The 12,573-nt window shown below is 48.7% G+C and overlaps 1 protein-coding gene across 1 annotated transcript in view; it reads left to right on the top strand.

The window, feature by feature from the left end:
* lgr6 (leucine-rich repeat containing G protein-coupled receptor 6) overlaps positions 1-12,573 on the top strand; it is a 115,684-nt gene that overhangs the window by 55,770 nt on the left and 47,341 nt on the right. The window contains exon 5 of the mRNA XM_031793365.1: positions 6,478-6,549. Within this exon, the coding sequence (XP_031649225.1) occupies positions 6,478-6,549 (72 nt within the window). The remainder of the gene's footprint in view (positions 1-6,477; positions 6,550-12,573) is intronic.

Raw genomic sequence — 12,573 nt, 5'->3', positions numbered from 1 at the left:
CTCTGTGTCTTCTCCTGCTTTAACCTGTTTATTCTCCTGCTGGTTGTTCTGTCATTATCTATAATCACCACTTTCATTTAATCATCTAGAGATTCTCACAGAGGAACTGTGGCTAACATCCCTTTGATTCTCATCGCTATCACCGTGATGCGTGTTTCTGCTGAATCATAAACATCCCAAAAAGCCTGAAAGTTGGCCCTCACAAAACAAACTGAATTTGATCAGCTGTGGAGACTTAGAAGTAGGAACAAGCGTAACATTAAATAGATAAGGAAGATGTGATGTCTAGCTCTGACCCATCTCCTTAATCTCGTGTCAGATGGTCTCTCTGGATCTTGTGCAACTCTTCTCTCTCTCTCTCTCTCTCTCTCTCTCTCTCTCTCTCTCTACCTCTCTTTCCCCTCTATACCTCTCTACCTCTCTCTCTTCTCTTTCTCTCTCTCTCTCTTTCCCCTCTATACCTCTCTCTCTCTCTCTCTTCTCTTTCTCTCTATACCTCTCTCTCTCTCTACCTCTACCTCTCAATTCAAATCAAGGGGCTTTATTGGCATGGGAAACGTGTTAACATTGCCAAAGCAAGTGAGGTAGATAATATACAAAAGTGAAATAAACAATAACAATTAACAGTAAACATTACACATACAGAAGTTTCAAAACAATAAAGACATTACAAATGTCATATTATATATATGTAATATACAACACTGTATATATATATACAGTGTTGTAACAATGTACAAATAGTTAAAGTACACAAGCATAAATACTCTCTCTCTCTCTCTCTCTCTCTACCTCTCTACCTCTCTACCTCTCTACCTCTCTCTACCTCTCTCTACCTCTCTCTCTGTAACTCTCTCTCAATCTCTGTGTGATCGAGGCCTGCATCAGATACATCCAGATACTATCAGACGGACACATTAAAGCCCAGCTGAGGACAGAAATGGAGAGTCTGGGAAGCAGGTAGTTCAGTGATAAGATTGTCTAGTGATGTAGAGAAGGACGTTGGACACAGAGAGATGCGGTTGAGCAGAGGGGTTACAATGTGGCTCCAGTGTGGATATAAACATCTTACCCAGCCATCTCATCCTCTCTGTTAATTTCACTAGACCTATTAGACCTATACATAGGAGGGTGTAGAGACCTATTAGACCTATACGTAGGAGGGTATAGAGACCTATTAGACCTATACATTGGAGGGTGTAGAGACCTATTAGACCTATACATTGGAGGGTGTAGAGACCTATTAGACCTATACATTGGAGGGTGTAGAGACCTATTAGACCTATACATTGGAGGGTGTAGAGACCTATTAGACCTATAGGCAGGAGGGTATAGAGACCTATTAGACCTATACATTGGAGGGTGTAGAGACCTATTAGACCTATACATTGGAGGGTGTAGAGACCTATTAGACCTATACATTGGAGGGTGTAGAGACCTATTAGACTTATACATAGGAGGGTGCAGAGACCTATTAGACCTATACGTAGGAGGGTACAGAGACCTATTAGACCTATACATAGGAGGGTATAGAGACCTATTAGACCTATACGTAGGAGGGTACAGAGACCTATTAGACCTATACATAGGAGGGTATAGAGACCTATTAGACCTATACATTGGAGGGTATAGAGACCTATACATAGGAGGGTATAGAGACCTATTAGACCTATATGTTGGAGGGTATAGAGACCTATACGTTGGAGGGTATAGAGACCTATATGTTGGAGGGTATAGAGACCTATACATAGGAGGGTATAGAGACCTATTAGACCTATACATAGGAGGGTATAGAGACCTATTAGACCTATACGTAGGAGGGTATAGAGACCTATTAGACCTATACATAGGAGGGTATAGAGACTATTAGACCTATACGTAGGAGGGTATAGAGACCTATTAGACCTATACATAGGAGGGTATAGAGACCTATACGTAGGAGGGTATAGAGACCTATACGTTGGAGGGTATAGAGACCTATACATTGAAGGGTATAGAGTAGCCAACAGGTGAAGGGACTGCCCAGTAAACTACCTGTTAGGGCAGGTGAAGGGACTGCCCAGTAAACTACCTGTTAGAGCAGGTGAAGGGACTGCCGAGTAAACTACCTGACGGACACATTAAGGGGCAGGTGAAGGGACTGCCCAGTAAACTACCTGTTGAGGAAGGTGAAGGGACTGCCCAGTAAACTACCTGTTAGGGCAGGTGAAGGGACTGCCCAGTAAACTACCTGTTAGGGCAGGTGAAGGGACTGCCCAGTAAACTACCTGTTAGGGCAGGTGAAGGGACTGCCCAGTAAACTACCTGTTAGGGCAGGTCCCTAACTGGGACTGCCCAGTAAACTACCTGACGGACACATTAAGGGGCAGGTGAAGGGACTGCCCAGTAAACTACCTGTGATTGCAGGTGAAGGGACTGCCGAGGAAACGACATGTTAGGGCAGGTGAAGGGACTGCCCAGTGAACTACCTGTGATGGCAGGTGAAGGGACTAACCAGTAAACTACCTGTTGGGGCAGGTGAAGGGACTGCCCAGTAAACTACCTGTTGGGGCAGGTGAAGGGACTGCCCAGTACTCTACCTGTGATGGCAGGTGAAGGGACTGCCCAGTAAACTACCTGTTAGGGCAGGTGCAGGGACTGCCCAGTAAACTACCTGTTGGGGCAGGTGAAGGGACTGCCCAGTAAACTACCTGTTGGGGCAGGTGAAGGGACTGCCCGATAAACTACCTGTTGAGGAAGGTGAAGGGACTGTCCAGTAAACTACCTGTTAGGGCAGGTGAAGGGACTGCCCCGTAAACTAACTGTTAGGCAGGTGAAGGGACTGCCCAGTAAACTACCTGTTAGGGCAGGTGAAGGGACTGCCCAGTAAACTACCTGTTAGGGCAGGTGAAGGGACTGCCCAGTAAACTAACTGTTAGGCAAGTGAAGGGACTGCCCAGTAAACTACCTGTTAGGGCAGATGAAGGGACTGCCCAGTAAACTACCTGTTGGGGCAGGTGAAGGGACTGCCCAGTAAACTACCTGTTGGGGAAGGTGAAGGGACTGCCCAGTAAACTACCTGTTAGAGCAGGTGAAGGGACTGGCTTTTGGATCTTGTAGGGCTGGTGGGGTTGGTGGGGCTGGTGGAGCTGGTGAGGCTGGTGGGGCTTGTGGAGCTTGTGGGTCTGGTGGAGCTGGTGGAGACTGGTGGGGCTGGTGGAGACTGGTGGGGCTGGTGGAGACTGGTGGAGACTGGTGGGGCTGGTGGAGACTGGTGGAGACTAGTGGCGCTGGTGGGGCTGGTGGAGACTGGTGCAGGCTGGTGGGGCTGGTGCAGGCTGGTGGGGCTGGTGCAGACTTGTAGGGTTGGTGGGGCTGGTGCAGGCTGGTGTGGCTTGTGCAGGCTGGTGTGGCTTGTGCAGGCTGGTGGGGCTGTTGTGCCTGGTAGGGTTGGTGGGGCTGGTGGGGCTGGTGCAGGCTGGTGGGGCTGGTGCAGGCTGGTGTGGCTGGTGAAGGCTGGCGGGGCTGTTGGGGCTTGTGGATCTTGTGGGGCTGATGGAGCTTGTGGGGCTGGTGGAGCTGGTGGGGCGTGTGGGGCTGGTGGAGACTGGTGGGGCTGGTGGGCTGGTGGAGACTGGTGGGGCTGGTGGAGACTGGTGGAGACTGGTGGGGCTGGTGGAGACTGGTGTGGCTGGTGGAGACTGGTGGAGACTGGTAGAGACTGGTGGGGCTGGTGGGGCTGGTGGGGCTGGTGGGCCTGGTGGAGACTGGTGGGGCTTGTGGAGACTGGTGGGGCTGGTTGGGCTGGTAGGGCTGGTGCAGTCTGGTGGGGCTGGTGCAGGCTGGTAAGGTTGGTGGGACTGGTGCGGGTTGGTGGGGCTGGTGCAGTCTGGTGGGGCTGGTGTAGGCTGGTGGGGCTGGTGCAGTCTGGTGGGGCTGGTGTAGGCTGGTAGGGTTGGTGGGGCTGGTGCAGGCTGGTGCAGGCTGGTAGGGTTGGTGGGACTGGTGGGGGTTGGTGGGGCTGGTGCAGTCTGGTGGGGCTGGTGTAGGCTTGTAGGGTTGGTGTGGCTGGTGCAGGCTGGTGGGGCTGGTGCAGGCTGGTGGGGATGGTGCAGACTGGTAGGGTTGGTGGGGCTGGTGCAAGCTGGTGGGGCTTGTGCAGGCTGGTGGGGTTGGTGCAGGCTATTGCAGGCTGGTAGGGCTGTTGTGCCTGGTAGGGTTGGTGGGTCTAGTGCAGGCTGGTGGGGCTCGTGCAGGCTGGTGGGGCTGGTGCAGGCTGGTGGGGCTTGTGGATCTTGTGGGACTGGTGGGGCTGGTGGGGCTTGTGGAGACTGGTGGGGCTGGTGGAGGCTGGTGGAGACTGGTGGAGCTAGTGGGGCTTGTGGAGACTGGTGACTGGTGGGGCTGGTGGAGACTGGTGGAGCTGGTGGGGCTTGTGGAGACTGGTTGGGCTGGTGGATCTGGTAGGGCTTGTGCAGCTGGTGGAGCTGGTGGGGCTTGTGGGGACTGGTGGGGCTGGTGGGGGCTGGTGGGGCTTGTGCAGGCTGGTGGAGACTGTTGGGGCTGGTGGGGCTGAGACTGGTGGAGACTGGTGGGGCTGGTGGAGACTGGTGGGGCAGGTGGGGTTGGTGGAGGCTGGTGGGGCAGGTGGGGCTGGTGGAGACTGATGGGGCTTGTGGGGCTTGTGGGCTGGTGGGGCTGGTGGGACAGGTGGGCTGGTGGAGACTGGTGGGGCTGATGGGGCTTGTGGGCCTGGAGGGGCTGGTGGGGCTGGTGGAGACTGGTGGATACTGGTGGGGCTGGTGGGGCTGGTGGAGACTGGTGGGGCTTGTGGAGACTGGTGAGGCTGGTGGAGACTGGTGAAGCTGGTGGGGCTGGTGGAGACTGGTGAAGACTGGTGGGGCTGGTGGAGATAGGTGGAAACTGGTGGGGCTGGTGGAGACTGGTGGAGACTGGTGGGGCTGGTGGAGACTGGTGGGGCTGGTGGAGACTGGTGGGGCTGGTGGGGCTGGTGGAGACTGGTGGGGCTGGTTGGGCTGGTGGAGACTGGTGGAGACTGGTGGGGCTGGTGGAGACAGGTTGGAGACTGGTGGGGCTGGTGGGGCTGGGATCACACTGGAGCATGCTTAAGGGGGGCTGGTGGACCATCTGGGGGACTTTGTAGGGGTGTAGGGGTGTGGGGTGTGGGGTGTGGGGGCTAGGGGTGTTGGGTGTAGGGGTGTGGTGTGTGGGGTGTGGGGTATAGGGGTGTAGGGGTGTGGTGTGTGGGGTGTAGGGGTGTGCGGTGTAGGGGTGTAGAGTGTCAGGGGGTTCTATGTACAGTGGACAAGGAGGGGTTCTAACTAGGTCCTCTAAAATAAAGTAAGGTGTGTGCTTTTAAATTTTGTAACTATTGGGCCAATAGTTTTGGGGACCCTAAGCGCAAAACGCGGCAAAACTCCTGCCTGTGGAGATTTTTCATTTTAAATAGTTTTAAAGATATTTTTTTCCATGGGGTGGAGAGAGATTCTACACATTTTGCCATGGGGTGGAGAGAGATTCTATCCATTTTGCCATGGGGTGGAGAGAGATGATACACATTTTTCCATGGGGTGGAGAGAGAGTATACACATTTCGCCATGGGGTGGAGAGAGATTCTACACATTTCACCATGGGGTGGAGAGAGATTCTACACATTTTGCCATGGGGTTTGGAGAGATTATATTCATTTTGCCATGGGTGGAGAGAGATTCTACACATTTTGCCATGGGGTGGAGAGAGATTCTATACATTTTGCCATGGGGTGGAGAGAGATTCTACACATTTTGCCATGGGGTGGAGAGAGATTCTACACATTTTGCCATGGGGTGGAGAGAGAGTATACACATTTTGCCATGGGGTTGAGAGAGATTTAGTTAGGGAAAGTTTAATGACAGAATAAAGTAGGTCCATTAATTAGGGACAGTTTAATGACCAGGTTAAACTCTAGTCTCTAGTTGTGATCAGAATAGATTTATTTTCTCGTCGGGTCACAGTCAGGGGAAATCGTGGTCGTGATGATTCTAGATTAGCCCTGACTCATTGAGGTGATGATTCTAGATTAGCCCTGACTCGTTGATGTGATGATTCTAGATTAGCCCTGACTCATTGAGGTGATGATTCTAGATTAGCCCTGACTCATTGTCGTGATGATTCTAGATTAGCCCTGACTCATTGAGGTGATGATTCTAGATTAGCCCTGACTCATTGAGGTGATGATTCTAGATTAGCCCTGACTCATTGAGGTGATGATTCTAGATTAGCCCTGACTCATTGACGTGATGATGACATAGTTGTACCCCTTCACGATGACCTCAGCATAAAACTAGGCCAAGGAGGGAGAGAAGAACTGATCTAGAAAATACAGAAGTAGGAAAAACGAGAGACAGAGATGTTTGATGAGATTTGTGGAAGTAATGACGTCTTTAAGCTATTTACAAATGATGTATCTGTTTATATCTACTCCCGTTCTCTCTCCAGGCGTATCTCAGGGAACCGGTTAAGGTACATCTCTGGCCTCGCTCTCCATGGTCTACACAATCTCAAAGTGTTGTAAGTACACACACACACACACATGCACACACACACACACCATGGTGGGTGGTCATGATTCATTATCCCTAATTATGAGTATGAGCTCACAGCCACCAACTGAGATGTCTGTTATTATCCCTGCCAACTGAGATGTCTGTTATTATCCCTGCCAACTGAGATGTCTGTTATTATCCCTGCTAACTGAGATGTCTGTTGTTATCCCTGCCAACTGAGATGTCTGTTATTATCCCTGCTAACTGAGATGTCTGTTATTATCCCTGCTAACTGAGCTGTCTGTTATTATCCCTGCTAACTGAGATGTCTGTTATTATCCCTGCTAACTGAGCTGTCTGTTATTATCCCTGCTAACTGAGATGTCTGTTATTATCCCTGCTAACTGAGAGGTCTGTTATTATCCCTGCTAACTGAGCGGTCTGTTATTATCCCTGCTAACTGAGCTGTCTGTTATTATCCCTGATAACTGAGCTGTCTGTTATTATCCCTGCTAACTGAGCTGTCTGTTATTATCCCTGTCAACTGAGCTGTCTGTTATTATCCCTGCTAACTGAGCTGTCTGTTATTATCCCTGCTAACTGAGCTGTCTGTTATTATCCCTGCTAACTGAGATGTCTGTTATTATCCCTGCTAACTGAGCTGTCTGTTATTATCCCTGCTAACTGAGCTGTCTGTTATTATCCCTGCCAACTGAGATGTCTGTTATTATCCCTGCTAACTGAGATGTCTGTTATTATCCCTGCTAACTGAGCTGTCTGTTATTATCCCTGCTAACTGAGATGTCTGTTATTATCCCTGCCAACTGAGATGTCTGTTATTATCCCTGCTAACTGAGAGGTCTGTTATTATCCCTGCTAACTGAGCGGTCTGTTATTATCCCTGCCAACTGAGCGGTCTGTTATTATCCCTGCCAACTGAGATGTCAGTTATTATCCCTGCCAACTGAGATGTCTGTTATTATCCCTGCTAACTGAGATGTCTGTTATTATCCCTGTCAACTGAGCTGTCTGTTATTATCCCTGCTAACTGAGCTGTCTGTTATTATCCCTGCTAACTGAGATGTCTGTTATTATCCCTGCTAACTGAGCTGTCTGTTATTATCCCTGCTAACTGAGCTGTCTGTTATTATCCCTGCCAACTGAGATGTCTGTTATTATCCCTGCTAACTGAGATGTCTGTTATTATCCCTGCTAACTGAGCTGTCTGTTATTATCCCTGCTAACTGAGATGTCTGTTATTATCCCTGCCAACTGAGATGTCTGTTATTATCCCTGCTAACTGAGTGGTCTGTTATTATCCCTGCTAACTGAGCGGTCTGTTATTATCCCTGCCAACTGAGATGTCTGTTATTATCCCTGCCAACTGAGATGTCAGTTATTATCCCTGCCAACTGAGATGTCTGTTATTATCCCTGCTAACTGAGATGTCTGTTATTATCCCTGTCAACTGAGCTGTCTGTTATTATCCCTGCTAACTGAGCTGTCTGTTATTATCCCTGCTAACTGAGCTGTCTGTTATTATCCCTGCTAACTGAGCGGTCTGTTATTATCCCTGCTAACTGAGCTGTCTGTTATTATCCCTGCTAACTGAGCTGTCTGTTATTATCCCTGCTAACTGAGCTGTCTGTTATTATCCCTGCTAACTGAGATGTCTGTTATTATCCCTGCTAACTGAGATGTCTGTTATTATCCCTGCTAACTGAGCTGTCTGTTATTATCCCTGCTAACTGAGCTGTCTGTTATTATCCCTGCTAACTGAGATGTCTGTTATTATCCCTGCTAACTGAGATGTCTGTTATTATCCCTGCTAACTGAGCTGTCTGTTATTATCCCTGCTAACTGAGCGGTCTGTTATTATCCCTGCTAACTGAGAGGTCTGTTATTATCCCTGCTAACTGAGATGTATGTTATTATCCCTGCTAACTGAGCTGTCTGTTATTATCCCTGCTAACTGAGCTGTCTGTTATTATCCCTGCTAACTGAGATGTCTGTTATTATCCCTGCCAACTGAGATGTCTGTTATTATCCCTGCTAACTGAGCTGTCTGTTATTATCCCTGCCAACTGAGATGTCAGTTATTATCCCTGCCAACTGAGATGTCTGTTATTATCCCTGCTAACTGAGATGTCTGTTATTATCCCTGTCAACTGAGCTGTCTGTTATTATCCCTGTCAACTGAGCTGTCTGTTATTATCCCTGCTAACTGAGCTGTCTGTTATTATCCCTGCTAACTGAGCTGTCTGTTATTATCCCTGCTAACTGAGCGGTCTGTTATTATCCCTGCTAACTGAGCTGTCTGTTATTATCCCTGCTAACTGAGATGTCTGTTATTATCCCTGCTAACTGAGCTGTCTGTTATTATCCCTGCTAACTGAGCTGTCTGTTATTATCCCTGCTAACTGAGATGTCTGTTATTATCCCTGCTAACTGAGCTGTCTGTTATTATCCCTGCTAACTGAGCTGTCTGTTATTATCCCTGCTAACTGAGAGGTCTGTTATTATCCCTGCTAACTGAGGTGTATGTTATTATCCCTGCTAACTGAGCTGTCTGTTATTATCCCTGCTAACTGAGCGGTCTGTTATTATCCCTGCTAACTGAGCTGTCTGTTATTATCCCTGCTAACTGAGCTGTCTGTTATTATCCCTGCTAACTGAGAGGTCTGTTATTATCCCTGCTAACTGAGGTGTATGTTATTATCCCTGCTAACTGAGCTGTCTGTTATTATCCCTGCTAACTGAGCGGTCTGTTATTATCCCTGCTAACTGAGCTGTCTGTTATTATCCCTGCTAACTGAGCTGTCTGTTATTATCCCTGCTAACTGAGCGGTCTGTTATTATCCCTGCTAACTGAGCTGTCTGTTATTATCCCTGCTAACTGAGCTGTCTGTTATTATCCCTGCTAACTGAGCTGTCTGTTATTATCCCTGCTAACTGAGCTGTCTGTTATTATCCCTGCTAACTGAGCTGTCTGTTATTATCCCTGCTAACTGAGCTGTCTGTTATTATCCCTGCTAACTGAGCTGTCTGTTATTATCCCTGCTAACTGAGCGGTCTGTTATTATCCCTGCTAACTGAGCTGTCTGTTATTATCCCTGCTAACTGAGCTGTCTGTTATTATCCCTGCTAACTGAGATGTCTGTTATTATCCCTGCTAACTGAGCTGTCTGTTATTATCCCTGCTAACTGAGATGTCTGTTATTATCCCTGCTAACTGAGAGGTCTGTTATTATCCCTGCTAACTGAGCGGTCTGTTATTATCCCTGCTAACTGAGCTGTCTGTTATTATCCCTGATAACTGAGCTGTCTGTTATTATCCCTGCTAACTGAGCTGTCTGTTATTATCCCTGTCAACTGAGCTGTCTGTTATTATCCCTGCTAACTGAGCTGTCTGTTATTATCCCTGCTAACTGAGCTGTCTGTTATTATCCCTGTCAACTGAGGTGTATGTTATTATCCCTGCTAACTGAGCTGTCTGTTATTATCCCTGCTAACTGAGCGGTCTGTTATTATCCCTGCTAACTGAGCTGTCTGTTATTATCCCTGTCAACTGAGCTGTCTGTTATTATCCCTGCTAACTGAGCTGTCTGTTATTATCCCTGCTAACTGAGCTGTCTGTTATTATCCCTGCTAACTGAGCTGTCTGTTATTATCCCTGATAACTGAGCTGTCTGTTATTATCCCTGCTAACTGAGAGGTCTGTTATTATCCCTGCTAACTGAGGTGTATGTTATTATCCCTGCTAACTGAGCTGTCTGTTATTATCCCTGATAACTGAGCTGTCTGTTATTATCCCTGCTAACTGAGAGGTCTGTTATTATCCCTGCTAACTGAGGTGTATGTTATTATCCCTGCTAACTGAGCTGTCTGTTATTATCCCTGCTAACTGAGAGGTCTGTTATTATCCCTGCTAACTGAGGTGTATGTTATTATCCCTGCTAACTGAGCTGTCTGTTATTATCCCTGATAACTGAGCTGTCTGTTATTATCCCTGATAACTGAGCTGTCTGTTATTATCCCTGATAACTGAGCTGTCTGTTATTATCCCTGATAACTGAGCTGTCTGTTATTATCCCTGATAACTGAGCTGTCTGTTATTATCCCTGATAACTGAGCTGTCTGTTATTATCCCTGATAACTGAGCTGTCTGTTATTATCCCTGATAACTGAGCTGTCTGTTATTATCCCTGATAACTGAGCTGTCTGTTATTATCCCTGATAACTGAGCTGTCTGTTATTATCCCTGATAACTGAGAGGTCTGTTATTATCCCTGATAACTGAGAGGTCTGTTATTATCCCTGATAACTGAGAGGTCTGTTATTATCCCTGCTAACTGAGCTGTCTGTTATTATCCCTGCTAACTGAGCTGTCTGTTATTATCCCTGCTAACTGAGCGGTCTGTTATTATCCCTGCTAACTGAGCGGTATGTTATTATCCCTGCTAACTGAGCTGGCATATCATCACTACCGTTAAAAATATATATATAGTCACCAAACTCATTGAGGTAATTCTGTTTTGATTCACTCCGAAAGAAAAAAACAAAAAGTGAGAAGCTGTAAGCTATGGAAGGGTTGGATGGGCTGATATACAGGTCTTTGGCTGGTGTCGTCTGTTAGAGCCTGGTTGGGTCTGTTAGGGGCTGGTTAGGTCTGATAATGGTGGTTGGGTCTGTTAGGGTCTGGTTGGGTCTGTTAGAGGCTGGTTGGGTCTGTTAGAGGCTGGTTGGGTCTGTTAGTGGTGGTTGGGTGTTAGTGGTGGTTGGGTCTGTTGGTGGCTGGTTGGGTCTGTTAGAGGCTGGTTGGGTCTGTTAGAGGCTGGTTGGGTCTGTTAGTGGTGGTTGGGGCTGTTTGGGGCTGGTTGGGTCTGTTAGTGGTGTTTGGGGCTGGTTGGGTCTGTTAGTGGTGGTTGGGTCTGTTTGGGGCTGGTTGGGTCTGTTAGTGGTGGTTGGGTCTGTTAGAGGCTGGTTGGGTCTGTTAGTGGCTGGTTGGGTCTGTTAGAGGCTGGTTGGGTCTGTTAGAGGCTGGTTGGGTCTGTTAGAGGCTAATTGGGGCTGTTAGTGGTGGTTGGGTCTGTTAGTGGCTGGTTGGGGCTGTTAGTGGTGGTTGGGTCTGTTTGGGGCTGGTTGGGTCTGTTAGAGGCTGGTTGGGTCTGTTAGTGGTGGTTGGGGCTGTTTGGGGCTGGTTGGGTCTGTTAGTGGTGTTTGGGGCTGGTTGGGTCTGTTAGTGGTGGTTGGGTCTGTTTGGGGCTGGTTGGGTCTGTTAGTGGTGGTTGGGTCTGTTAGAGGCTGGTTGGGTCTGATAATGGTGGTTGGGTCTGTTAGAGCCTGGTTGGGTCTGTTAGTGGCTGGTTGGGTCTGTTAGAGGCTGGTTGGGTCTGTTAGAGGCTGGTTGGGTCTGTTAGAGGCTAATTGGGGCTGTTAGTGGTGGTTGGGTCTGTTAGTGGCTGGTTGGGGCTGTTAGTGGTGGTTGGGTCTGTTTGGGGCTGGTTGGGTCTGTTAGAGGCTGGTTGGGTCTGTTAGTGGTGGTTGGGTCTGTTTGGTGCTGGTTGGGTATGGTAGTGGTGGTTGGGTCTGTTAGAGGCTGGTTGGGTCTGTTAGAGGCTGGTTGGGTCTGTTTGGGGCTGGTTGGGTCTGTTAGTGGTGGTTGGGTCTGTTAGAGGCTGGTTGGGTCTGATAATGGTGGTTGGGTCTGTTAGAGCCTGGTTGGGTCTGTTAGAGGCTGGTTGGGCCTGTTAGAGGCTGGTTGGGTCTGTTTGGGGCTGGTTGGGTCTGTTTGGGGCTGGTTGGGTCTGTTAGAGGCTGGTTGGGTCTGTTACAGGCTGGTTGGGTCTGTTTGGGGCTGGTTGGGTCTGTTAGGGTCTGGTTGGGTCTGTTAGTGGTGGTTGGGTCTGTTAGAGGCTAGTTGGGTCTTTTAGAGGCTGGTTGGGTCTGTTTGGGGCTGGTTGGGTCTGTTAATGACTGGTTGGGTCTGTTAGAGCCTGGTTGGGTCTGTTAGAGGCTGGTTGGGTCTGTTAGAGGCTGGTTGGGTCTG

This window comes from Oncorhynchus kisutch, linkage group LG17, assembly GCF_002021735.2.
Source record: "Oncorhynchus kisutch isolate 150728-3 linkage group LG17, Okis_V2, whole genome shotgun sequence".
In the NCBI taxonomy this organism is placed as follows: domain Eukaryota; kingdom Metazoa; phylum Chordata; class Actinopteri; order Salmoniformes; family Salmonidae; genus Oncorhynchus; species Oncorhynchus kisutch.
The sequence above is the reverse complement of the archived record's forward strand: the minus strand, read 5'-3'. Positions and strand labels throughout refer to the sequence as shown.